At 41.8% G+C, this 26,039-nt stretch overlaps 1 protein-coding gene across 2 annotated transcripts in view; it reads right to left on the reverse strand.

Moving 5' to 3' along the window:
* LOC100561598 (MBL associated serine protease 1) overlaps positions 1-13,505 on the reverse strand; it is a 117,273-nt gene extending 103,768 nt beyond the window's left edge. The window contains exon 1 of one of the 2 annotated variants that reach the window (XM_008122643.3): positions 13,104-13,505. In XM_008122643.3, coding sequence (XP_008120850.1) covers positions 13,104-13,108 — 5 coding nt within the window. In that variant the 5' untranslated portion in view covers positions 13,109-13,505. The remainder of the gene's footprint in view (positions 1-13,103) is intronic. The other variant, XM_062976922.1, reaches the window with a different exon arrangement.
* Between the last annotated feature and the right edge of the window lie 12,534 nt (positions 13,506-26,039).

The raw sequence follows: 26,039 nt of genomic DNA on the forward strand, positions 1-26,039 counted from the left end.
CTGAGCCTCCTACTTGCATTAGAGTCTTTCCCATTCATTTAATTCCTGCTCACTCTTTCTGCCAGAACCCATGAGAGTGGTCACGGCTTGTGACTCTATGCCAGACTTTATTGTGAACTTTAAAGTTGCTGTCTAAGGTCCTAAACTCATATGGTTCAGCACTGTGGATAGCTCCTCTAAAACTCACATTAAAACTCAAAGAGAAAGCCTTCCGCTCCATAAGAACGCCAAGTGTGTAATATCGCAATGCAATTCTCACTTGTCTCGGATGTGCTGATGAAAAACTGCACATTTTCTGCTTCTGATTTGCAAGGTGACAAGGTCGCAAGAGAGTGTTTGCATTTGTGGCAACTTCTTGGGCATGTGCAGATGGTGTCAATTACATCATAGCATCCTGTTTCAGAATGAAGAGTGCCTCTCGATAACGAATTTGTGATTTGGGAGAGCAAATATTGAAAAAATGGAGCCAGATCAAGGTCATGTTTGCCCATGCCTAATATACAGCCATATCTAAGATTCCTCCTTAGATAATTCAGGGAAATTGTTGGGGTTTCCTCTTCTTCAGAAGAGGAAGAGGAGCAGGAAAGTGTTCATGAATCAGAGGGCCAGTTGGAATCTGAGGAGGAGATTTTGCAAGTACCCACATTTCAGGAAAGGCGAAAGGAAACAGAGCAGAGACATCGTTCAGCTAGAATAGCTGCCAGAAATGCAGCTGAGTAATTGGGAACTGCCCTAGAAGCTGGGAGGGGACTCAGGGCTATAAAGCAGAAGCAGGTGCAGTCAGCTCTTGCTGGTAACAAACTGACTCTTTGCTCCCCTTGTGCCTGCTTCGATTCTGCATCTGGGAAACTGCTCCTAAGGATTTATTGCTGTTTCTTTGTCTGAAGTAAGACTGTTATTTGATTTGGGAATTTATCAAAGACTAAGAACTCTGCTTGCCCTAAGTCTTCCTTGCTTCCTTTTGCATTATTCCACTGAGTGTGCTGTACTTTATGTTTTGCTGAAGTAAAGCAATTTTTATTTACTTACCACAGTGTTTTAAGGCTGTTCTTGAAAGACAAAACAGGACAGAAATGGACTGAGATGGAGGCCCCGGTCAGAACTGGACACAAGGACCGCATCATCTACGTGTTCTGCTCCAGAGACTAGGACAGTGATGGCCAACCTATGACACGCGTGTCAGCACTGACACACCTAGCCATTATTGCTGACACGCTGCTGCATGCAGATTGATTGGATGACTATGTCTTTTGTGGTCAAATTTGGTGTGATTTGGTCCAGTGGTTTTGTTGTTTACTCCATGGGAAAAATGTACATTACATATATATATATACAGTAGAGTCTCACTTATCCAAGCTAAATGGGCCAGCAGAAGCTTGGATAAGCGAATATCTTGGATAATAAGGAGGGATTAAGGAAAAGCCTATTAAACATCAAATTAAGTTATGATTTTACAAATTAAGCACCAAAACATCATGTTATACAACAAGAAAAAGTAGTTCAATATGCAGTAATGTTATGTTGTAATTACTGTATTTACAAATTTAGCACCAAAATATCATGATGTATTGAAAACATTGACTACAAAAATGGCTTGGATTATCCAGAGGCTTGGATAAGCGAGGCTTGGATTAGTGAGACTCTACTGTATATATATATAAGTATATATTCTATTATTATTCTATTATTATTGTAGTATATTATCATATTATTACTATTATATTATTATTATATTATTCATTGCTCATGACTACATTGAAACTAGAATAGAGAGAAATCAGCATGGAAACTGCAAGAAGTACCATAGATTGTTGTACATGGAAATAATGGTAGTAAATAGTTTTTGATTTATTGAATACAGTTATATATTACAATTATATATTTTTGTTATTTAAACTATACATATTGCGAAATTATGGTTTTTTTCTCGAAGTGACACACCACCCAAGTCATGCTAGATTTTTTTTGGTGTATTTTGACACACCAAGTGCAAAAGGTTGCCCATCATTGGACTAGGACAAGGAACAATGGGTTCAAATGGCAAGAAAAAAAGATACCACTAAACCATTGGGAACAACCTCCTGAAGGTAAGAGGTATTTCATAGGTAGTCTTGCAACCTGGTGGGGTCTCCTTCTCTGGAAGTTTTGGAACAGAGGCTGGGTGGTCATCTGCTGGGAAGGCTTGGATTGTGTCCTCCTGAAGGGCAAGTATATTTTATTCCTCTCCCCCAAGACTGAAGATTGAAGTGCCCACTGGCTACACTTTTATTATGTGATGTTGTGTTTTTATAGTTTTGATGTATTAATTTGTTGTGATTGGATTGCATTTTATATTATTTTATTGTATATTGTTGGACCTGGTCCCCATGTAAGCCACCCCAAGTCCCCTTGGGGAGATGGGGCAAGATACAAGAATAAAGTTGTTGTTGTTGTTGTTATTTGAAACACAACAAGATGAGCCCACAGCAGACACTCTGCTGGCTGTTGTATTGGATCACACGTCGGATACTTCCCCAGTGTCAGCAAATAATGCGAGCAGATCCCAGTAAGGTGGCCTTTTGCAGCTGGCAGGTGGGAATTTTGTCAGCGCCAATTGTGTTTAAGTGCAGGCCAAGGCCTTTAGGCACTGCACCCAGTATGCCCATCACCACTGGGACCTCCTTGACTGGCTTGTGCCAGAGTCTTTGTAATTCGATCTTTAAATCCTCCTATCGTGTCAGCTTTTCTAGTTGTTTGTCCTCAATTCTGCTGTCACCCGGGATTGCAATACTGACAATCCATACTTTGTTTTTTAATTTTTATGTAGTAGTAGTAGTAGTAGTAGTAGTAGTTGTTGTTATGTGGACTGGATGATGGAGATGGCACAATGCTCTCCCGACTTGGAAATTATATAATCTCAAAAATTAAAACGCAGGGAGCAAGCGCAAAATGTCCTGCTCTCTTTAAATGCAAGACACCAAGCCAAAGAGATCAATAGGCCGGTTCTCTATTGGCAATGGCTACACTTTATGTTTAGGCCATTTTGTGGTTGGAGAACAACAGCACTCCAACTCTGTGCAATCCTGCCTGACCTTCTGACTTCCTCACCTTTGACACACACCTCTTGACCAACCTTCCTGGCAATTCCTTTCTGGCAATTCCCCTTCTGGTTTTGGACTCTGCCCAGGGCTGCTTCCTCTCTCTGAACCTTGGACCGAATGCCTGTTTGTCAGTCACTCTTGGCCTGGCTTTCTGCCAGTTCCTGTGGACAATGGCTGTGCTCCTCTGGGCTTGGGATGGGGACAAGGCTGCTGTAAATCAGTGCCACCGACCTAATTAGCTCAGCGTTTTCTTTTTAAGGATTGCCAAGGGTGGTCCTGCACCTTTGTCTGATGTTCAGAAAAGTGTGGAGTTGCTGACTCCTCTTCTTCAGCCTCTATAGGAGTCTAGAGCGTCAGAAAGGCTTTGCAAAAGCAGATGTCACACCTCCGGTTAGTTTCACCTTGCTGAACACACCAGGCTGTACACAGATTGAAGTCTTTTGTAGTTTATTAGGAAATAAGAAATAAATCGTTCTTAAAAAGCAAAAGTAAAGATACAAAAGATTGTTGCAAAACCAAGGCTATAAAGAATAATCCAAGGAAACATTAGGCATAAAACAAGGTTCCATTAATACATGACATAGCCCCATGAACTTGAATACACAAAGCTGCAGGATAATCCAAGAAAGCAAGAGCTGCTTCTAACTCAAACAAGACATTGCTTTTGACAAAGATTTCTCTCTCAGCACACCCTTTAATATTCCCTGCATAGCATGAACATATTTCTTTGGCCTCTGACCTCTTTCTTGTTTGCTATTCTGACACTCCTGCAAACCTGAAATTCCAAACGGCCAGCTCGATCCAGAGATTCCGTTTCATCAAGGCCAGACAGCTCGTTAGCAGCCTCTGTCTGCATGCTATCTAACTGGGAGCTGTCCTCCCTTTGCACCTGGCTAGCTTCGGTATCATCTCCAGTATCATCAACACCATTCCCTGCCATGGGAATGCCTCCCTGTTCCTCATCTCTCACAGCAGGGACACTCTGAACCTGAATCCCATAATTCCCATCAGAGTCATCTTGAACCTGAATCCCATCATCTTGAACATCTGGTACCTGAATCCCACAATCCCCATCAGAGCCACTCTGATGGGGATTGTGGGATTCACAATCCCCATCAGCTGTGTCACAACAGCAGAAGAGTCAAACTGCCTCTTTGGATTTGCTAATTTTCATGTTTTGGAAAGAGAAAAGATGGCAATTTCATGCGCAGGTATTTTGTGCAAACTGTAGAAACCTCAACAGGAAAAAGGTGTCAGAGTTATGGTTTGTGTGGTATGAAATGTTCACTAATTGTTGAAGATAGTGTGTGTGCAATTCCAGTAGAGAAATGGATAAATGCATAAAGTAAGATTTACTAAAAGTTTAGTTTATATATCCAGATCCGAGACTCGACAGAGATCTGACCCGTCTCTAGTAGCAAGATTACATTAGGCACACAGCTTGGAAGACTAAGGATGCTTCTTAAGAATTTTGTCTGAATGGCTTCTAAAGCCTTGACACTTTTGAATGCACACAATTGTGGCACGATCTTAGCTTTAAAAACTTGAACTGCTGAAGGCACATGCTGGCCGCCTTTACCATTAAAAAATGACATAAGTGAGTTGTAACTTCGCTGGACATTTGCTATAGTATGGGACACTTGGGCTTTCCAGGAACCGGTGGACTGGAAAATAACTCCTAGATATTTATAGCATTTGACTTGTTCTATTGGGTGCCCATTTATTTGCCAGCGGTGTGAACATCTTTTTTGAGTAAAGACTAGCACTTTTGATTTGTCATAATTAATTGCTAGCTGTTCAGTATTACAGTACACATTTAACATTTTTAGAAGCCGCCTCAGCCCAACACATGTTGATGATAAAAGTACTGCATCATCTGCATAAAGTAAAACTGATATTGCTCTCCCATTGCTTGTACATTTTCTGTTGCTGGTCATTGACTGTAATAAATAAATATAATAGAGTAAGATTTACTTCTAGAGTGACATTGTGTAGCTTCCGTTATGTAGCCGGACATTAGTCACTGGAAAGGAATGTGGGCTTCAACACATTTACTGATATTGTTCTTTGCTGGTCGCTATCAATCTAGCCTGACATGTGGATGAGCTTTTCCAATTGTGCTTGTGTAAATAGCTGTAATTAAAGCTATTAAAGTTCTGAACTGCTGGGCTTGGCAGACAGCTACGTGTGTATGTATGTTCGTGTGTTTAAGCCAGGGGTCCCCAATCTAAGGCCCGTGGGCCAGATGCGGCCCTCCAAGTTCATTGACCTGGCCCCTGTCCTAAACTTTAGACTTAGGGTTGACCTAAGTCTACCTGGTCTTTGGAGGTCTTTTTGCTTACCTATGGTCTTATGAGAGCGTCTAAATGGTCTTTGAAGGTCTCTTTGCTTAGCTACAGCCTTATGAGACCATCTAGATGGCTTTTGGAGGTCCCTTTCCTTACCTATGGTCCTATGAGACAGTCTAATGGCCTTTGAGGGTCCCTTTCCTTACCTATAGTTTTATGAGATTGTCTAGATTACCTTTGGGGGCCCCTTTCCTTACCTATGGTTTTATGAAACCATCTAGATGGTCTTTGAGGGTCCCTTTCCTTATCTATGGTCTTCTGATGGCCTTATGAGATCATCTAGATGGTCTTTGGAGGTCTCTTTGCTTACCTATGGTCTTATGAGATCGTCTAGATGGTCTTTGGAGGTCTCTTTGCTTACCTATGGTCTTATGAGATCGTCTAGATGGTCTTTGGAGGTCTCTTTGCTTACCTATGGTCTTATGAGATCGTCTAGATGGTCTTTGGAGGTCTCTTTGCTTACCTATGGTCTTATGAGATCGTCTAGATGGTCTTTGGAGGTCTCTTTGCTTATCTATGGTCTTATGAGATCGTCTAGATGGTCTTTGGAGGTCTCTTTGCTTACCTATGGTCTTATGAGATCGTCTAGATGGTCTTTGGAGGTCTCTTTGCTTACCTATGGTCTTATGAGATCGTCTAGATCAGGGGTCCCAAACAAAGGCCCTCCAAGGTCATTGACTTGGCCTCTGTTCTAAACTTTAGACTTAGGGTTGACCTAGGTCTGAAATGACTTGAAAGCACACAACAACAACAATCCTAATTTTGGACTATTTCATCCTAGTCCGGCCCTCCAACAGCCTGAGGGACCATGAACCAGCCGTCCCCTGGATTAAGCACATCGCTAGATGGCTGATGGAGGGGAGATTGAGATGGAGAGCTGAATAAGTCTCACTTTAACCCTCACACCGACAAAAGGTACTCTTGTCCTGCACACACTGGAGGTGAGACATTTCTCTCTAGGAATCCAAACCCTGACACCAAAATAGGTTCGTCGCCATTCAAGTTCAGACTAAAACCCAGATCAGATTCACCATTGTAGCAATGGTGTGACAGCTACCAATTGCCATGCAACTTAGCTCAGCAGGATAAACCTAATAGGTTCAACAGCGCCCAATGGGAAACAAGCAATTTAATGGGTGATGTACCACTCAGAGGCTGAGAGAGTGTGACATGCCAAAGGTAATCCAGTAAATTCCAGGAATCTGAAACCTGAGTATCATATTGCAACACTCAGTCTATTATACAACTCTGACTCTAAATACCTACAAACACTGTATTGCTTAAAATGAAAGAGCAACAGTCTAAAGGGCAACATGTGATTTGGGCAAGGGAAGAAATCCATCCTGTGCTCAATATCTATCTATACACATAATAAAAATGAAAATATGCATGTGTGTATGTGGTTGGGGTGTCCACTTAGGCAGACAGGCTCCTACCTCCACAATCAGCTATAGCTTCCACTACTCAGGAGATATCAATGGCCCTCCCTCCAATGACATTGCAGGTTATGGCGAGTGCCGTGAACATGTCCAAGAGCCTTGCCAATGTCCTCCACAAACCCTATCCTTCCCACCACCCAAGTGAAGGCTTTCATACAGGGACAATTTCATCCTAGATTTTCTGTTTTTCTTCCACCACAGCGTTCCTAATTTGCATAACCCCACCCACTGCCTCTCCCGTAACCCTTTCCTATTCTTTTCTATGGCACACAGTAAACATATGAATTGATTAGGAACTGAACATACTAGAGAGGTTTGGGGAGAATTCACCACGATTTCTCAGAGTTGTCGGTAATGGGATGTATAGTTCACCTGCAATCTACGAGCACTCTGAACTCCACCAACGATGGACCTGGAACTAACTTGGCACACAGAACCCCAATGACCAACAAAAAATACTGGAGGTCTTTGTGGGGATTTATAGTTGCAGTTCACTTACATCCAGGGTGCTCTATGAACCCAAACAATGATGGATCTGGACCAAACTTGGCATGCATATTCGATATGCCCAGTTTGAAGAGAATTGACCTGGACATTTTGGAGTTGTAAGTACTGGAATTTATGGTTCACCTGCAATCAATGAGCACTCTGAACTCCACCAAAGATGGAATTGGACCAAACTTGGCACACAGAACCTTCTTGATTAGCAAAAAAACACAGGAGGTCTTTGGGAGAAATTCACCTTGGTTTGGGGGAGTTGTAGTTCACCTACATCCAGAGAGCACTGTGAATGCAAACACCAATGGATCTGGACCAAACTTGGCACACGTACCTAATATGTCAACATTTGATGACTGGAGGGGTTTGGGGGGAACACACAACGAGGGAAACTGTGACCTCCACTGATGATGGACGTGGGCCAAACATGGCACACAGAACTACAGTGACTAACTCAACCTACTGGAGGCATTTGTGTGGACTTACCATATATACTCGAGCATAAGCCGACCTGAATATAAGCCGAGGCACCTAATTTTATCACAAAACTGGGAAAACCTATTGACTAGAGCAGGGGTCCCCAAACTTTTTAAACAGGGGGCCAGTTCACGATCCTTTGGACCGTTGGAGGGCCGGACTATAGTTAATCACTGAGCAATAATAATAATAATAATAATAATAATAATAATAATAATAATAATAATAATAATAAAGAGGATTGGAAGAGACCCCTTGGGCCACTGAGTCCAATCCCCTTCTGCCTTTGTGCACAAAAGGAACAAGCAAAGCACCTCTGACAGATAGCCTCCCAGCTTCAATGCCAATAATAATAATAATAATAATAATAATAATAATAATAATAATAATAAATCCTTGGGCCATTGAGTCCAACCCCCTTCTGCCTCTGTGCACCAAAAGCACAAGCAAAGCACCCCTGACAGATGGCCTCCCAGCCTCAATTTTAATAATAATAATCATAATAATAATAGACCCTTGGGCCATTGAGTCCAACCCCCTTCTGCCTCTGTGCACCAAAAGCACAAGCAAAGCACCCCTGACAGATGGCCTCCCAGCCTCAATGTTAATAATAATAATAATAATAATAATAATAATAATAATAATAATAATAATAATAATAGACCCTTGGGACATTGAGTCCAACCCCCTTCTGCCTCTGTGCACCAAAAGCACAAGCAAAGCACCCCTGACAGATGGCCTCCCAGCCTCAATGTTAATAATAATAATAATAATAATAATAATAATAATAATAGACCCTTGGGCCATTGAGTCCAACCCCCTTCTGCCTCTGTGCACCAAAAGCACAAGCAAAGCACCCCTGACAGATGGCCTCCCAGCCTCAATGTTAATAATAATAATAATAATAATAATAATAATAATAATAATAATAGACCCTTGGGACATTGAGTCCAACCCCCTTCTGCCTCTGTGCACCAAAAGCACAAGCAAAGCACCCCTGACAGATGGCCTCCCAGCCTCAATGTTAATAATAATAATAATAATAATAATAATAATAATAATAATAATAATAGACCCTTGGGCCATTGAGTCCAACCCCCTTCTGCCTCTGTGCACCAAAAGCACAAGCAAAGCACCCCTGACAGATGGCCTCCCAGCCTCAATGTTAATATTAATATTAATAATAAGGGTTGTAAGAGAAGAAGAGACCCCTTGGGTCATTTAGCCCAACCCCCTTATGCCTTTGTGTCGTGGGGGCCGGATAAATGGCTTCGATGGGCCGCATCTGCCCCCCGGGCCTTAGTTTGGGGACCCCTGGACTAGAGTATAAGACGAGGGTGGGAAATGCAGCAGCTACAAGTCGCATTTCAAAAATAAAAATAAAAATAGATACTCATAAAAGTACATAATTTGAGGCATCAATAGGTTACATGTTTTTGAATGTTTACATAAAATTGTAATTTATGATAATGATAATAATAATAATAATAATAATAATAATAATACTTTAATACGATAAGACTGTCTAAGTCTGATTACCTATATACTTGAGTATAAGCCGACCCAAACATAAGCCAGCCAGGATCATCACTCCAGTATAAGCCGAGGGGAGCTTTTTCAGCCCTAAAAAAGGGCTGAAAAACTAGGCTTATACTCGAGTATATACAATACTCACCATAGTGGGAGTTGTAGTTTATCCTACAGCCAGAGAGCACACTGAACCCCACCAATGAAGCATCAAGAGCAAACTTGCCCAACATCGCAAACTTTAAGTATTGAAAACGTTTTCCAGGATTAACCTGGCATGAGGTTAGTTGTAGTTCACTCACAACCTTATGAATTTCGTACAATTAACAAATTGACTTTTTCAAATAACCCATGCAATGCCGGGTAGCCAAGCTAGTCATCAATCAAAGGAAGCGAAATATTATAAAAGGGCAGAATCCGTTTGCGATGGCCTCTAGACATGTCCAAAAAATCATTTTGAATAGTATATTGGAATTATTTCGGATTGTTCTCGCTTTTTGATACGCATTCCGAGACATTGTCTCACAGCGCAACCAGCAATGTAATTCGAACCATTGTTGGCCCATTCTCTAATTGTCTCTTAATGTTTCGTTAATTTTTCCTCCCCCCAAATTTTTTAAAAATATATTTTTAAAAATATTTTTAAAATTATTTTGTTTCTGCAACCTACCTTGAATGGGAGCTTATTTGCAAATTTGATGAGGATAGCTCAAGAAATGAGGGCGGGAGAGCCTCTAAAAGTACCCCCCCCCCCTCAGGTTCCTTTTTTTTTTTTTTGCGATTGCGCATGCGCGTCCGCCATTTTAGAAACATTTAGAATCATTACGAATTTTCGGAAATATCCGAAATTTTTGGGTGAAAAAATTGGAAATACTTTCTATATCGAAGCGCCAGCGCCCCCTACTTTAGAAACGAGAATTGAAACATTTTTTCCATCGATTGGACATGCCTAATGGCCTCCTTTCACTGACCTTCCATGGCTATTTCCTCGTTATAGCAAGCTGCCAGACTATATTCAATCCAACAGTCCAAAGATTAAATCAACAGCCTCATTCCAATTTAGAGCAATTTCCATTTGAGTCGCTACACAAAGTAATATAATTAACAACACATGCATCAGCTGATTATGTTCCACTCAGAAAAACAAAAAAAAAAATCTATCCCAATGGGCTGGAATCAAAAACAGACTAATTGGAACTGACTGGAGACGGAGCAATTCCCCAAAGGAGAAGAATGTGCAAATCCATCTGAAAGTTGTATCGTCTTAACTCAGGGTTTGGCCACTTTCTGGAAACATCGGCTCCCTTGGCTCAAAGGGGAGACGCTCTTCCAAAGAGTTCTGTGAAACCTCAAGGCTTGCGTCAAATAGCAAAGTCAAAGCAATTAGCAAAAATGAAGGAGTGACTTCAAAGACACCGCTTTAATTTTGCTAATTTCACTGTGTAACAAAATGTGAACAAAAATAAACCTGTTCCTGGTTTGAAAGTGTTATTTCCTGTTTAATTGTTCAACTATTTGAAAACAGTTGTTCTAAATCAGAAACTTCGTTTTTGTGGCTGCCATTTTTAACCTTTCACATGTCATTTTAACTTTTTGTGCAGAACGCAGAAACAAAGTTTTTGCAGGTTAATAAACTTTTTTTCTATGATAGAGACAATTAAAAAATGATCTTTAAAACCCAGGAACAAAAATTGTGTCACGTAGTGTTTTGAAAATGCAAAATAATCCACCTACACGTGTGCATGCATGAACTAAAAACTGGAAATAGTTGATCTTTCCAAATGTCAAGGTGTTGGGTTGCTGTGAGTTTTCCGAGCTGTATGGTCATGTTCCAGAAGCATTCTCTCCTGAGGTTTCACCTGCATCTATGGCAGGCATCCTCAGAGGTTGTGTGGTCTGTTGGGAACTAGGCAAGTGCGGGAGTCAGAAAACAGGGGAATTCCAGACAGGAAACCATCAGGGCCAGCTAACACTTCCGAACAAAGGATTCCCCCAGGCAGGAAGCAGCCAGGCTTTGAAAGTTGCAAGACTGTTGGAAACTAAGCAAGTGGGGTTTATATACCTGTGGAATGTTCAGGGTGAGAGAAAGAACTCTTGTCTGTTTGAGAAAAGTGTGAATGTTGCAACTGGACACCTTAATTAGCATTGAATAACCTTGCAGCTTCAAAGACTGGCTGCTTCCTGCCTGGGGGGATCCTTTGTTCGGAGGTGTTAGCTGGCCCTGATTGCAGCCAAAACATCAGGAGAGATGCTTTTTCGTGTTAGGCGTGCTTGAGAAACTGCAAGTCATTTCTGGTGTGAGAGAATTGGCTGTCTACAAGGATGCCCAGATGTTTGATGTTTTACTACCCTGTGGGAGGCGTCGCTCATATTCCCGCATGGGAGCTAGAGCTGACAGACGGGAGCTCTCCATGCTACCAGGATTCGAACCACCAATCTTTCGGTCAGCAGTCTTGCCACCTCAAGGGTTTAATCCATTGCGCCACTGGGGACTCTATTCAGGAGAGAATGCTTCTGGAACATGGCAACCCAGAGATTCCAGCCAATTAAAACCTTCGACAACATGTCGAGATATTTTTTGCAAGTAGCATTTTATCCCCTAATACATTGCCTTTTCTCTGCACTTTCCCCACCTCTTTGGATGCATCTACACTGTAGAATTAATGCAAGTTGGCCCATGCCTGCATTGTGCCTGACTTCCATCAAGATCATTCCCAAGCGATGCATGTTGGACACAAGAAACAATACATAAACTTGCAAATTATTATATTAGACTTGCAAATTATTGATATTTTTTGGCCACCTTCCTCTTGGCCCCACCAACCCTGTTGAATGTGTTGGGCAAAACAAAGAAATTAATACACGAACTTGCAGATTTATCATTATAGTAGAGTCTCACTTATCCAACATAAACGGGCCAGCGGAACGTTGGATAAGTGAATACATTGGATAACAAGGAGAGAATAAGGAGAAGCCTATTAAACATCAAATTAGGTTATGATTTTACAAATTAAGCACCAAAACATCATGTTAGACAACAAATTTGGCAGAAAAGGTAGTTCAATACACAGTAATGATATGTAGTAATTACTGTATTTACGAATTTAGCACCAAAATATCATGTTGTATTGAAAACATTGACTACAAAAATGTGTTGGATAATCCAGAATGTTGGATAAGCGAATATTGGATGAGTGCACTGTAGTAGCAGCAGGAGTAAAGAGTGGGTCAAAAGTCATGGAGAGATTTCAGTTGTATTGAATAATACCTTCCTTTTTTGTTTGTTTTTAATGTACATTACCATGGCATCCTCTGCGGTATGTATAGCAAATAAATTGACAATCAAATCTCACCGTGCCATGGCATCCTATGCAAATAAATTGACAATCAAATCTCACCGTGCCATGGCATCCTATGCAAATAAATTGACAATCAAATCTCACCGTGCCATGGCATCCTATGCAAATAAATTGACAATCAAATCTCACAAAAAAAGAACCAAATCATTTCCCCCCAAAAAAGTTATCAAAACAACAGACCCGTTTGTGGCTTTTGGCCCACCGGTTGGCAAAGGACAAAGTCCTTCGGCTACCAAATTGGGATCAGATTAGAATCAAACTGGTTGCTTCAAAGGGAAAGACTTTTGGAAACCTTTTTGGAGGAAAGCCCGGGGAGACAATGCCCTTTGCCAACCTTGGAGCTGGAGAGAAATCGTGCCTTTTCCAAGGACTCACCTCATGTTTGTCTCTGTAGTTTTGTTGCCGGCGGGTCCTTTTTTGTAGAGAAGGCGGTTGGTAGGCTTCCTTTGGTGGAAATGTTCAGCTGGCTGGCTTATCTTGGTTCAGAGAAGTGATGAATGTGTGTTCAGAGAGAAAGAGAGGGAAGGATTGGGAAAGAGAAAGAGGAGAGGGAGAGAAAACGTGTGTGCCTCCCAGTGTGTGCCTGCCTGGGGTTTTCTGACATTCTTGTCACGCCTTCTTCTTTCTCCCTGCAATCATCGCTCCCCCTTTATCCACCCAAGAAGAAAAGCTACCCAGGTTTCGCCTCTGTCTTTTCTCCTTTCTCTCTCTTCCACTCATCCCGACTCTAAAGGAGGATGTCTCAGTCCTTGCAGCTTGAAACACACACAAGAAGAAATGAAGGAAGAAGAAGCAGAAGTTAAGGATCTGTCTCCCCAAAGTGGCACACTTGTGCATTGTCAGATTTTCCCTACTGCTGTTTGCCCAGATGGCTTCCAAGAAATCACATTTTCCTTCTCAGTTGTTTATTTATTTTGTGTCAGAAGCATTGCATAAATAAGTATAAAACTGATAAAGCAGAGGGAGCACAAGCGACGAAATAATTTTAGACCAAAAACAGGCAACAGCAACTGCATTGTCCGTAGCCGCCAACAATTCTTCCTCTGTAATGAGGCAGCGCATTGCAGAAAATCTGAAACAACTGCATTGGCTACTAATAGAACATCAGATCTCTTACAAGATACTGATCCTGACATTTAAAGCTCGAAATGGCCAAGGACCATTATATCTTAGGGACCACCTCATTCCTTTCTTCCATCAGTGGTCACCTCGATCCTCCCAGGAAAATCTCCTATACGTACTGGGCCCTAGGGAGGTACACCGGGAAGCTACAAGGCGTAGAGCCTTTTCGATCTATGCTCCAATTCTGTGGAACTCATTGCCTCCATATCTTAGAGCAATGTCAAAGTTTTGACCTTTTGGAAAAGCGCTCAAGACTTGGCTGTTTGGTTGTGCATTTAAGTAAATCAGATCTAATTTGCCAAATAGTCACTGTTGAATGTTTTTAGGTTGAATGTTTTTATGTTGAATGTTTTTATGATGAATGTTTTTTATAATGTGGAATGATATTTTAAATTGTAAGTTGCTCGGAGCACTCTGGTGGAGAGCGATTAATTAAGAAATAAAGTGAAGTGAAGAAGTGAAGAAGAAGAAAATCATACAGCTGCAGAGGAATGAGATACCAAATTGCCAATATCTGGATGCTGGATAATGGAGGAAACCAGGGAGTTTCATTAAAACATCTATTTCTGCTTTATTGACTACTCTAAAGCCTTCGACTGTGCAGATCATAATAAACTATGGCATGTTCTTGGTGGTCTGGGGAGACCAAGTCCCCTTGCCTGTCTCCTGAGAAATCTGTATCAAGACCAAGTAGCCACAGAACAGACCACGGAAGAGGAGACTGGTTCCAGATTGGGAAAGGAGTGCGGACATCAGGGCTGTGTCCTCTCACCCTCCCTATTCAACTTGCACGCAGAACACATCATGCAACATACATGTGGGGCTTGATGATTCCAAGGCTGGAGTTAAAATTGCTGGAAGAAACATTCACAACCTTAGGTATGCAGATGAAACCACTCTGATGGCCGAAAGCGAGGAGGAGCTGAGGAGCCTTATCACCAAGGAGAAAGGAGAAAGTGCAAAAGCCGGGTTGTAGTTAAACGTCAAGAAAACCAAGATCATAGCAAGTACACCTATTGATAACTGGCAAATAGAGGGAGAAAACGTGGAGGCAGTGACAAATTTATATTTCTAGGCGTGAAGATTCCTACAGCCAGGAAATCAGAAGACGTTTCCTTCTTGGGAGGAGAGCAATGGCCAACCTTGACAAAAGAGTGAAGAGCAGAGACATCACACTGGCCACGAAGGTCCACATAGTCAAAGCCGTGGTCTTCCCCATAGTAACCTATGGATGCGAGAGCTGGACCATAAGGAAGGCTGAGCGAAGGAAGAGAGACGCTTTTGAACTCTGGTGCTGGAGGAAAATCCTGAGAGTGCCTTGGACCTTGGCAAGAAGGTCCAACCAGTCCATCCTCCAGGAAATAATGCCCAATGGCTGCTCACTGGAGGGAAGGATACTAGAGGCAAAGCTGAAGTATTTTGGCCACATCATGAGGAGACAGGAAAGCTTGGAGAAGATCATGATGCTGGGGAAAATGGAAGGAAAAAGGAAGAGAGGCTGACCAAGGGCGAGATGGATGGACGGTATCCTTGAAGGGACTGGCTCGACCTTGAAGGAACTGGGGGCGGTGACGACCAACAGGGAGCTCTGGCCTGGACTGGTCCACGAGGTCACCAAGAGTCGGAGACAACTAAACGACTGAGCTGCAGCAGCAGCACTGCATGATGTCCATGCTGAACACCATCATGACTCAATGGAGTAAAAACAATGAATTAATAGAGTCATAGAGTTGGAAGGAACCCCAAGGGCCATCCGGTCCAGCCTGCTTCTGCCAGGCAGGAAGGCACAATCAAAGCCCTCCCAACAGATGGCCATCCAGGCTTTGCTGGCAAGTCTCCAAAGAAGGAATCTCTACCAGACTTCCAGGCAGTATATTCTATTAATTAGATAATAATTAGGTAGACTGGCTTGACCTTGAAAGAACTGGGGTGGCCACGGCCGACAGGGAGCTCTGGCGTGGACTGGTCCAGGAGGTCACCAAGAGTCGGAAAAGACTGAGTGAATGAAGAAAAAGATACAGATGCAGGGTTGTCTGTTCTGCTCCATAGTCTCACAAGGTGGAGGACTCATTTAGGTGCCATCTTGCCAAGTTCCCTTTTGATCTGCCCACCCCACTTCCAGCTAGCTTATAGAGTCTATCAAAAAGGGTAGGTTTGTGGCATCCTGTGGTTATTCTGCATGTCTCGTTCAGTGCTATATTCACCCGCTTCACATGTGCCAAACGGGGCAGGCATACTAGGCAGTTGAGAAAGACAAGGCCAGGGCAGATGTTCTTATTCACTTTGGGTCTGCACCCCATGCGTTGCCAGTAAGTTTCTGCAGGATGTTATTTCATCAATATGTTATTTCTTCTCAGATAAAGATACGAAGAGCTCCTGCAAAAGGCCAGAATTCAGCAGAAATCTGTCCAAATTACTACTTTTTAAAAAATGTAACAAAATCCACCACTCTCATCCTATTCTGTACATGAACATAAGGATGGATGGAGGCTGCAATTCACAACTTGGGAACTGTAATGGTGAAGAGTGACAGACATGCATTTGGTCCATACACACCCAGAAAAGAAGTCAGTGGTGGCATGCATCTCATGCCCCTTCTACACTGCCATCTAAAATCCAGATTGTCTGATTTGAACTGGATGATATGGCAGTGTAGACTCATATAATCCAGATCAAAGCAGATAATGTGGACTATCTGCTTTGTTTACATGGATGACATGGCATTGTTTTAGGAACGTCTGCGGGTGCATCTTCATTGTAAAACTGACGCAGTTTGACACCACTTTAATTGTGACAGCTCAATGCTATGGAATCCTGGGAGTTGTAGTTTGGCAAAGTACCAAGTACTCTTTGGCAGAGAAGGCTAAAGGCCTTGGAAAACTACAAATCCCTGGATTCCAGAGCATTGAGCCATCACAGTTCAAGATGTGTTAAAGTGCATTAATTTGTAGGTGCATCTTGCGGACTGTATCTATCTGCTGCTCTTTCTTTCATATTTATTTATTTCCTTACTGCATTTATACTCCACCTTCCTCCTAGAGGGGACTCACAATTATTATTATTATTATTATTATTATTATTATTATTATTATTATTATTTTATGCTGCGCAACAAGATGATACACAGCAAAGATCACTCTGCTGGCTGTTGTATTGGATCATGTGTAGGACACTTTCCAAGTGTCTAGGACTATGTAATATATCAGAAAATAATGCATGCAGATCTGAGTAGGGTAGCCTTTCACAGTTGAAAGGTGGTGATTTTGTCAGTGCTGATTGTTTTCAAGTGCCGGGCAAGGTCTTGGGACAATGCACCCAATGTGAGCATCACCACTGGGACCACTTTGACTGGCTTGTGCCAGAATCAGAAGCAAACAAGATAGATATGCTGGATTTCGTTTCACAAAATCACAAGTCGAACACTTCCCAAGTGTCTAGGACTGTGTGATGTATTTTCGGATGATGCGTGCAGATCCCAGTAGGGTGGCCTTTTGCAGTTGGCAGATCGTAATTTTGTCAATGTCTATTGTTTCCAAATGCCGATTGAGATCTTTTGGCACGGCACCCAGTGTGCCCATCACCACTGGGACCACCTGCACTGGTTTCTGCCAGAGTCTTTGAAGTTCAGTCTTGAGGTCCTGATAGCGGCTGAGTTTTTCCTGTTGTTTTTCGTCAATGTGACTGTCACCTGGGATGGCAACATCAATGATCCAAACCTTCTTCTTTTCCACAACTGTGATGTCTGGTGTGTTGTGTTCCAGAATTTTGTCAGTCTGGATTCGGAAGTACTGGGGCTCATTTGCCTCTAAAAGAAGCATGTTTTGGCTCATTCTGTCCCTGGCCTTAGCTTCTAACATAACTCCTGCTTGAATGGGGGGCACAAAGAGAACCACCTGAAGCCCAACCCTTCCAAGACACAAGTGTGTGCTTTCCACCTACGTAACCGTGAAGCCAACAGGAAATTGAAAGTTACTTGGGAAGGCCAAGAGCTCAAACACTGTTTCCATCCTAAATACCTTGGTGTCACCTTAGATCGAACACTAACATATAGGAAACACTGCATGAACACCAAGCACAAAGTAGCTGCACGCAATAACATCCTGCGGAAACTGACTGGCAGCGCATGGGGTGCAGACCCACAAGTAATAAGAACATCAGCCCTGGCCTTGTCTTTCTCAACTGCAGAGTATGCCTGTCCTGTTTGGCACAAGTCTGCCCATGCAAAGCAGGTGGACATAGCACTGAATGAAACATGCAGAATAATCACAGGATGCCTTAAACCTACGCCTGTTGATAAACTCTATAAACTAGTTGGCATTGCCCCTCTTGATGTGTGACAGGAAGTTGCTGCTGTGAGAGAAATTATTTTGACACAAAATAAAAATATAATAAAACAGCACTGTTTTGTCTCTGACAAAAACCTCAGGGATTTGGTGATATTCCAACACAGATTGGACCATTCATTGGAGCGTGATGCTGCAAGCATCCATTTCATGGCAAACAACCACTTGCCGCACAAATAAGCATATTGCCTCCACAACATGCTGCCAAACTATCCTCCTCTGCTTCTTTATTCCCTAAGGAAACAAGTCAAAGCCTGTATGGGATGGGGATGATGGTGGATGCAGTCCAACACCTGTGTAGGGTCCCAAATTGGAGGACGCTTAGGATCACAGAGCTGCAAACATAATCTTAGAACTGGAAGGAATCCTAAAAGCAGCCTAATCCAATTCACACATAATGAAGGAATCCGTTTCATTTATTCTGCGTACATTTCTTACGTTGTGGTAATTTTCGCCCAACTCTGTACTCTGCTGAGGTTATGTTGGATGCTGATCCTGTTCTAGAAACATCGAATCCTACAGCTGGAAGACACTCGAAGGGCCATCCAATTGAAACCCCTTATGCCAGGCAGGAAGATACCATCCAAGCACTCCTGACAGATGGCCATCCTGCCTCTGCTTCAAAACCAGCAGAGAAAACTCCAACTGACTCAAAGACAGTAAGAGATTCCACTAAGAAAGGATTATCTATATTTGCTGATTTCTGTAAGCAGTCAGAGGGACTATTGTAAATACTATTGTTCTGTTGATCTCTTCGAATCAGTAAAAGTTCCTGGATTATTTGTTCTGCAAAGCTGAGCAGTGCATCATTCTGTGGGTGACTGGATCGCGGACTGTAATGAAGTGTGAATTTTTAGTTTTAGTTTTAGTTTTAGTTTAGTTTTAGTTTAGTTTTAGTGTCATATTTAATTGTGTGTACTATTTTAAAAGGGTCCATATTTCAGCTATTACATCTCTGCACTCATGAGTTGGTTGCCATGGAGAAGTGGGCGGAGCCAATTTTGGTGGAGAAGTGCAGATTTGAAAAAGAAGCAGTTGGTCTGTGCCCTGATGAGGTACAGTGAAGACTGACCCTCAGTTGAAGGGATCAGGGAGGCTCAAATGCTGATTTTTGAGTCAGTTTAAAATAGGTTTGGTGACTTATTTTAAGGTAGTCTGTCTCCTGTTAAGGAACAGATAATCTGTGGTTGTAATTCACAGGGTGACTGCAGTTTAGAACAGTAAAGAAAGAAGTGATATTTTAAGTAATTTGAAACACCTCATTCTAGCTTTGCAACTGTTAACTAAAGTGCCTCTAAAGAGAAAGTTACTGTAACCATTAAGCTTTGTGCCTGAATAAACGTGTTATTGTTCTTTTAAACATCTCAGCTTCTGTCACATATATTGCCATCAAAAGCAAACAAGAAAAAAGAAGAAAAACAAAATTTAAAAGGTCTCCTCTCTAATTGGCTAGTGGTTATATCTTCCCATAGTGGTGGCAAGTGTTGATAATCCCCTTTGCATCTGGTGGCCGCATGATAAACATCTTTACATTTGGTGGCAGCGTTTAAATAAAAACACCTCCACATCTCCGCACGGACACACGGAAGAGCTTCAATTTATCATCATCAATCCGCAACACATGAGGCTTAATGTGGAATTGGACCCTCATATCCAGAGTCATAATCCAAGGCACAAACCGCTAAACCATGCATGACCATTCAAGGTCCTCATTAACGACAGAAGAGATCGATGAGTTGCATGGCAAGAATCATGCAAATCTAGTGAGAAAATTAATGGAGGAGGTCCACCCACGTGGTGAGTTTTATACAAGTGTAAAACCCTCGCCGAATCCCAGCTGCCAGGCTTAAAATGCTTCAGCCTACATGTTTTCTACTCCATGACTAATAGCAGTTTCAGAAACAAAGTCCAGCCTAAGGTGTAATTTTGCCCTTGGAAGTGAAAAATGAAGGCAAAGTGTGCACCTTTCAAAATGCATCTAACACTTTAAGACCACAGGCATTCTAGAAAGGAGCCTCTTTCTCAGTCCCTGGGATAAATAATAATTAAGGCAGCATCCCGCTGGTGGCAAAGTATTCAAAATTATGATGTGCAAACAATCGAGGATTAAATTGAGTAGTAGGCACCGCACATCTCTTCAGACATTGTTGGACTTAGGAATGTTGCATTTAAGGCTTGGTCTAGGCGCATAATCTGCACTGTAGAATAAATAAACTCCTCTTTACTTGTGTCCTCATTGCTATGGGATCCTTGGACTTGTAATTTTGGTGTGGCATCATCACTTTTTGGAAGGGTAGGCTAAAGAATGTGTAAAACTACAATGCCCAGGATTCCATAGCATTGATCCAGGGCAGTTAAAACTTGTCAAAATGAATTAATTCAGCAATGTAAATGCACCCAAAGAAAGCTCTCAAAGTTCTCAAAGGTGACAAAATCCAATTCCCAAAACAATTTTCAGTTCTTTGGATAATACTTTGAATTATTATTTGGCAGTGCCGATTTATATAATCGAGTTTAAAGTAAATAATCTGGATTATTTGATTTGATAATGGGATTTTATGGCAGTGTAGATTCAGGCTGAGCCAACTGCTTTGAACTGGATTATGGCAGTGTTGACTAAAATAATCCAGTTCAAGGTAGATAAGGTGAACTATCTGATTTGATAATCTAGATTATATGGCAATATTAGATTGAGATGATTCCGTTCAAAGCAGATAATGTGGGTTGTCTGATTTGATAATCTGGGTTATATGGCAGTGTAGAAGGGGACTGGGTCAAGATTTCTTTAAGTTGAGGACACAAATACGGAGCCACAATATATATTCATACAGAGACAAAGCAGTCTGATCAACTCCCTGCCTTTTTTCCGTGTCAGGAGCAACTTAAGTTGCTTCTGGTGTGAGAGAATTGGCCTTCTGCAAGGACGTTGCCCAGGGGACACCTGGATTTTTTTAATGTTTTTACCATCCTTGTGGGAGGCTTCTCTCATATCCCCGCATGGAGCTGGAGCTGATAGAGGGAGCTCATCCGTGCTCTCCCAGGGTGGGATTCGAACCTGGCAGCGTGCTGCAGATAAAGGAGAAAACTATTCTTCCTGGCTCTTCTTATCTTTGCCAAGCCAAGGGTGCCCTCTTCAGGCCAAGATCAGAATTGCATATTATTATTATTATTTTATTATGACACAGCATATAAGATAGACATGCTGGATTTCGTATCACAAAATCACAAGTCGAACACTTCCCAAGTGTCTAGGACTGTGTGATGTATTTTCGGATGATGCGTGCAGATCACAGTCAGATGGCCTTTTGCAGTTGGCAGATATTTTGTCAATGCCTATTGTTTCCAAATGCCGGCTGAGATCTTTTGGCACAGCACCCAATGTGCCAATCACCACCGGGACCACCTGCACTGGTTTCTGCCAGAGTCTTTGAAGTTCAGTCTTGAGGTCCTGAGAGTTTTTCCTTTTGTTTTTCATCAATCTGACTATCACCTGGTATGGTGACATCAATAATCCATTTTCTTTTCTTTTCCACAACTGTGATGTCTGGTGTGTTGTGTTCCAGAACTTTGTCAGTCTGGATTCGAAAGTCCCACAGTATCTTTGCGTGTTCATTTTCCATTACCTTTGCAGGTTTGTGATCCCATCAGTTCTTTGCTGCTGGCAGGTGGTTCTTGTGACATAAATTCCAATAGATCATTTGGGCCACATAGTTGTGCCTCTGTTTGTAGTCTGTCTGTGCAATTTTCTTACAGCAGCTGGGGATATGATCAATGGTTTCGTCAGCTTCCTTGCACAGTCTGCATTTTGGGTCATCAGCTGATTTTTCGATCTTGGCCTTAATTGCATTTGTCCTGATGTCTTGCTCCTGGGCTGCAAGGATCAGGCCTTCTGTCTCCTTCCTTCTTCAGGGTCCCATTCGTGAGCCAGAGCCAGGTCTTCTCCTTATCAGCTTTTCCTTCAATTTTGTCAAGGAACTTTCCATGCAGTGTTTTGTTGTGCCAGCTGTCAGCTTTAGTTTGTAGTGCGGTTTTCTTGTACTGGTTTTTTGTCTGCTGCGCTTTGAGGAGTTTCTGATTTTTGACTTCAATCAGAGCAGGTTCGTCACTTTGCTTGACATCTTCTGCCAGGGCATGTTCTTCTTCTTTGATTGCTTGTTTTACTTGTAAGAGTCCTCTGCCCCCTGATCTTCTAGGCAGATATAGCCGGTCAACATCACTGCGAGGGTGCAGGGAATGATGAATGGTCATGAGTTTTCTTGTTTTTCTGTCCAAATTGTCCAGTTCCGCTTGTGTCCAGTTTATGATGCCAGCAGTATATCTTATGACAGGTATGGCCCAGGTGTTTATGGCCTTGATGGTGTTGCCTCCATTGACCTTGCTTTTGAGAATCTTTCTGACCCTTTGTGTGTATTCTTTGCTGGCCACCAGATCTTCTAGGCCGATAGAAGATCACCCCCTCGATGGGTGCCACCTTGATGTGGTGGTGGTGGTGGTGGTGGTGGTGGGGCTTAACTGCTCCAAGGATGCTGAGAGTTGTACTGGCTGTAGGAACTACTGGCAGGTCCAACCAAGCCAGAGAAGTCTCAGTTGAGGAGTGGAACTAAGAGCACCTCACTCATTAGCATTATGGAGAAACAAACCAAAATGAAGTCTACACTAGCTCGGTGAGAGTTGTTTGTCACTGGAACTCTCTGACTTGGAATGTGGTGGAGGCTGCCTTTGGAGGCTTTCAAGCAGAAGCTGTATGGCCATCTGTCATGGGTGCTTTCAATGCAATTTCCTGCTTCTCAGCAGGGGGTTGCACTGGATGGCCCATTAAGTCTCTTCCAACTCTATGCTTCTATGATTCTAAAGCCATGTAGTGCAAAGATTTTTTAGTCCACCAGATGGAACTCTTGCTCTTCAGTTAAAAGTCTCCGGTCCTATTTTTGCTTGGAGCAACAGGCTGGCTATAAAGTGTGGATTTCCTATGTAGAGTAAGAATATCCACCATGTATCCCCAATGTACACAAGGCTGTAGTTGTTGTGATGGAAGTGGTTACGTCTGTCTGAAATGAGGGGGAGAATTTATCCTCAAAAGTAGTGCTTTCAATTCTGCCAGGATTGGAACTGAAATGAATTTTTGCAACAGTGAGAAATGTGAAAAATCTTGCTTTGCAACAGTTGGGGCCTATGATTTTGCTGTGTTTGTTGTTCAAATTGTGGTGCTATTGGGTGATGGCTGCAGGCAAGGACTATCAAGTCAGCGGGCGCATCTACACAGCCGAATTAATGCACTTTGGCACCACTTGAACTACTACAACTCAATGCTACAAAATTGTTGGCATTGTAGATTTACAAAGTTTTAGCCCACTCTGCCACAAAGTGCTGGTGCCTCATCAAACTCCAAATCCCAGGATTTCATAGTATTGAGTCATGGCAGTTCAAGTGGTCTCAAACTGCAACAATTCAGCAGTGTAGATGCACCTAGTATCCACATACAGCAATGTTTGAATGAGACTCTTTTTCATACATCTCTCTTCATGGCTTGTAATTTCTTCTATCACATCCATCCCTGCAATAATGGGACCTTTTTTGCTCTTTCTTGATATCTACACTATGTAACAAGATTTTTGTTCCTGGGTTATAAATGTCATTTCCTAATTGGTTCTGTCATAAAAACATGGAAAAGGCTTATTAAACTACCAAAGTAGAAGGGACATCCTGCAGCACATTTTGCTATAGTTTTTCAATGAATATCTCAGAGATATTCATCTCAATCAGTTCAACATAGTTTGTTGCAGCCACAAAAACAAAGTTTCTGGAGTAGAGCAACTACTTTTACCGTATATACTTGAGTATAAGCCAACCTGAATATAAGCCAAGGCACCTAATTCTACCACAAAAAAACTGGGAAAACATTGACTCCAGTATAAGCCGAGGGTGGTAAATTTCAGAAATAAAAACAGATACCAATAAAATTACATTGAGGCATCAGTAGGTTAAATGTTTTTGAATATTTATATAAAGCTCAAATTGAAGATAAGCCTGTCCAACTTTGATCAAATCATTACTCTCATCTTCTTCAATGTAAATGTACTTATGTATCCTTTTAATAATAATTGAGTAAAATAATACATGTAATAATAATAATAATAATAATAACAACAATAAATACAGGAAAATAATACATGTAATAATAAATAGAGTAAAATAATAAATGCAATAATAATAATAAGATCAGAGTGAAATAATAAATGTATTATTATTATTAATAATAAAAACAAAGTAAAATAAATGTAATAGTAGCAACAATAATAGAGAAAAATAATAAATGTAATAATACCAATAATAATAGAGAAAAATAATAAATGTACCATATATTCTTGAGTATAAGCTGACCCAAATATAAGCCAACCAGGATCCTCACTCGAGTATAAGCTGAGGGATGCTTTTTTAGCCCTAAAAAAAGGGCTGAAAAACTAGGCTTATACTTGAGTATATACAGTAAGTATCTCACAGTTAAACAGGAAATAGACTTTCAAACCAGGAACAGAACATTTTTAAATTTTGTTACATAGTGTTATTAGAGTTAATTTAGTTTCCTAGGCTTTCTGTTGATTCATAGGACAAATCCCCTCAAATACTGCTGGCTGTTGCATGTCCCTTGCCAGATAATACCAAATATGCATCTATTTCCACTGTCAAATTAATGCATTTTTGCACCACTTGAACTGCCAGGGATGAATGCTATGGAATCATGGGAGTTGTAGTTTCGTGAGGTCTTCAACTTTCTTTGCTAATGAGTGTTGGGGCCTTGCTAAACTACAACTCTCGTGATTCCATAGCATTGAGCCATGGCAGTTCAAGTAGTGCCAAACTGCATTCATTCTATAACATGGAGAATAGATGCAGCCTTACAACCAAGTTTTCTTTACCCTTAGTAAACTGATTCAATGAGTCTATGATAGTTGGAATTACAAGTAGGAGGGAGACTTAAGCTCTAAAGCAGGGGTCCCCAAACTAAGGCCCGGGGGCCGGATGCGGCCCTCCAAGGTCATTGACCTGGCCCCTGTCCTAAACTTTAGACTTCGGGTTGATCTAAGTCTACCTGGTCTTTGGATGTCCTTTTGCTTACCTATGGTCTTACGAGATTGTCTAGATGGCTTTTGGAGGTCACTTTCCTTACCCATGGTCCTATGAGACCGTCTAGATGGCCTTTGAGGGTCCCTTTCCTTACCTATGGTCTTCTGATGGCCTTATGATATCATCTAGATGGTCTTTGAGGGTCCCTTTCCTTACCTATGGTCTTATGAGACCTTCTAGATAGTCTTTGGAGGTCTCTTTGCTTGCCTATGGTCTTATGAGATTGTTTAGATCAGGGTCCCCAAACTAAGGCCCTTCAAGGTCATTGACCTGGCCTCTGTCCTAAACTTTAAACTTAGAGTTGACCTAATTCTACCTGGTCTTTGGAGGTCTCTTTGCTTACTTATGGCCTCATGAGATTGTCTAGATGGCTTTTGGTGGTCGCTTTCCTTACCTATGGTTTTATGAGATTGTCTAGATGGCCTTTGAGGGTCCCTTTCCTTACCTATGGTTTTATGAGATTGTCTAGATGGCCTTTGGGGGCCTCTTTGGAGGTCTCTTTGCTTGCCTATGGTCTTATGAGATTGTTTAGATCAGGGTCCCCAAACTAAGGCCCACCAAGGTCATTGACCTGGCCTCTGTCCTAAACTTTAGACTTAGGATTGACCTAAGTCTGAAATGACTTGAAGGCACACAACAACAACAATCCTAATTTTGGACTATTTCATCATAGTCCGGCCCCCCAACAGTCTGAGGGACTGTGAATCGGCCCTCCACTTAA

The sequence above is a fragment of the Anolis carolinensis genome, chromosome 3 (assembly GCF_035594765.1).
Source record: "Anolis carolinensis isolate JA03-04 chromosome 3, rAnoCar3.1.pri, whole genome shotgun sequence".
NCBI classification, from domain to species: Eukaryota; Metazoa; Chordata; class Lepidosauria; order Squamata; family Dactyloidae; genus Anolis; species Anolis carolinensis.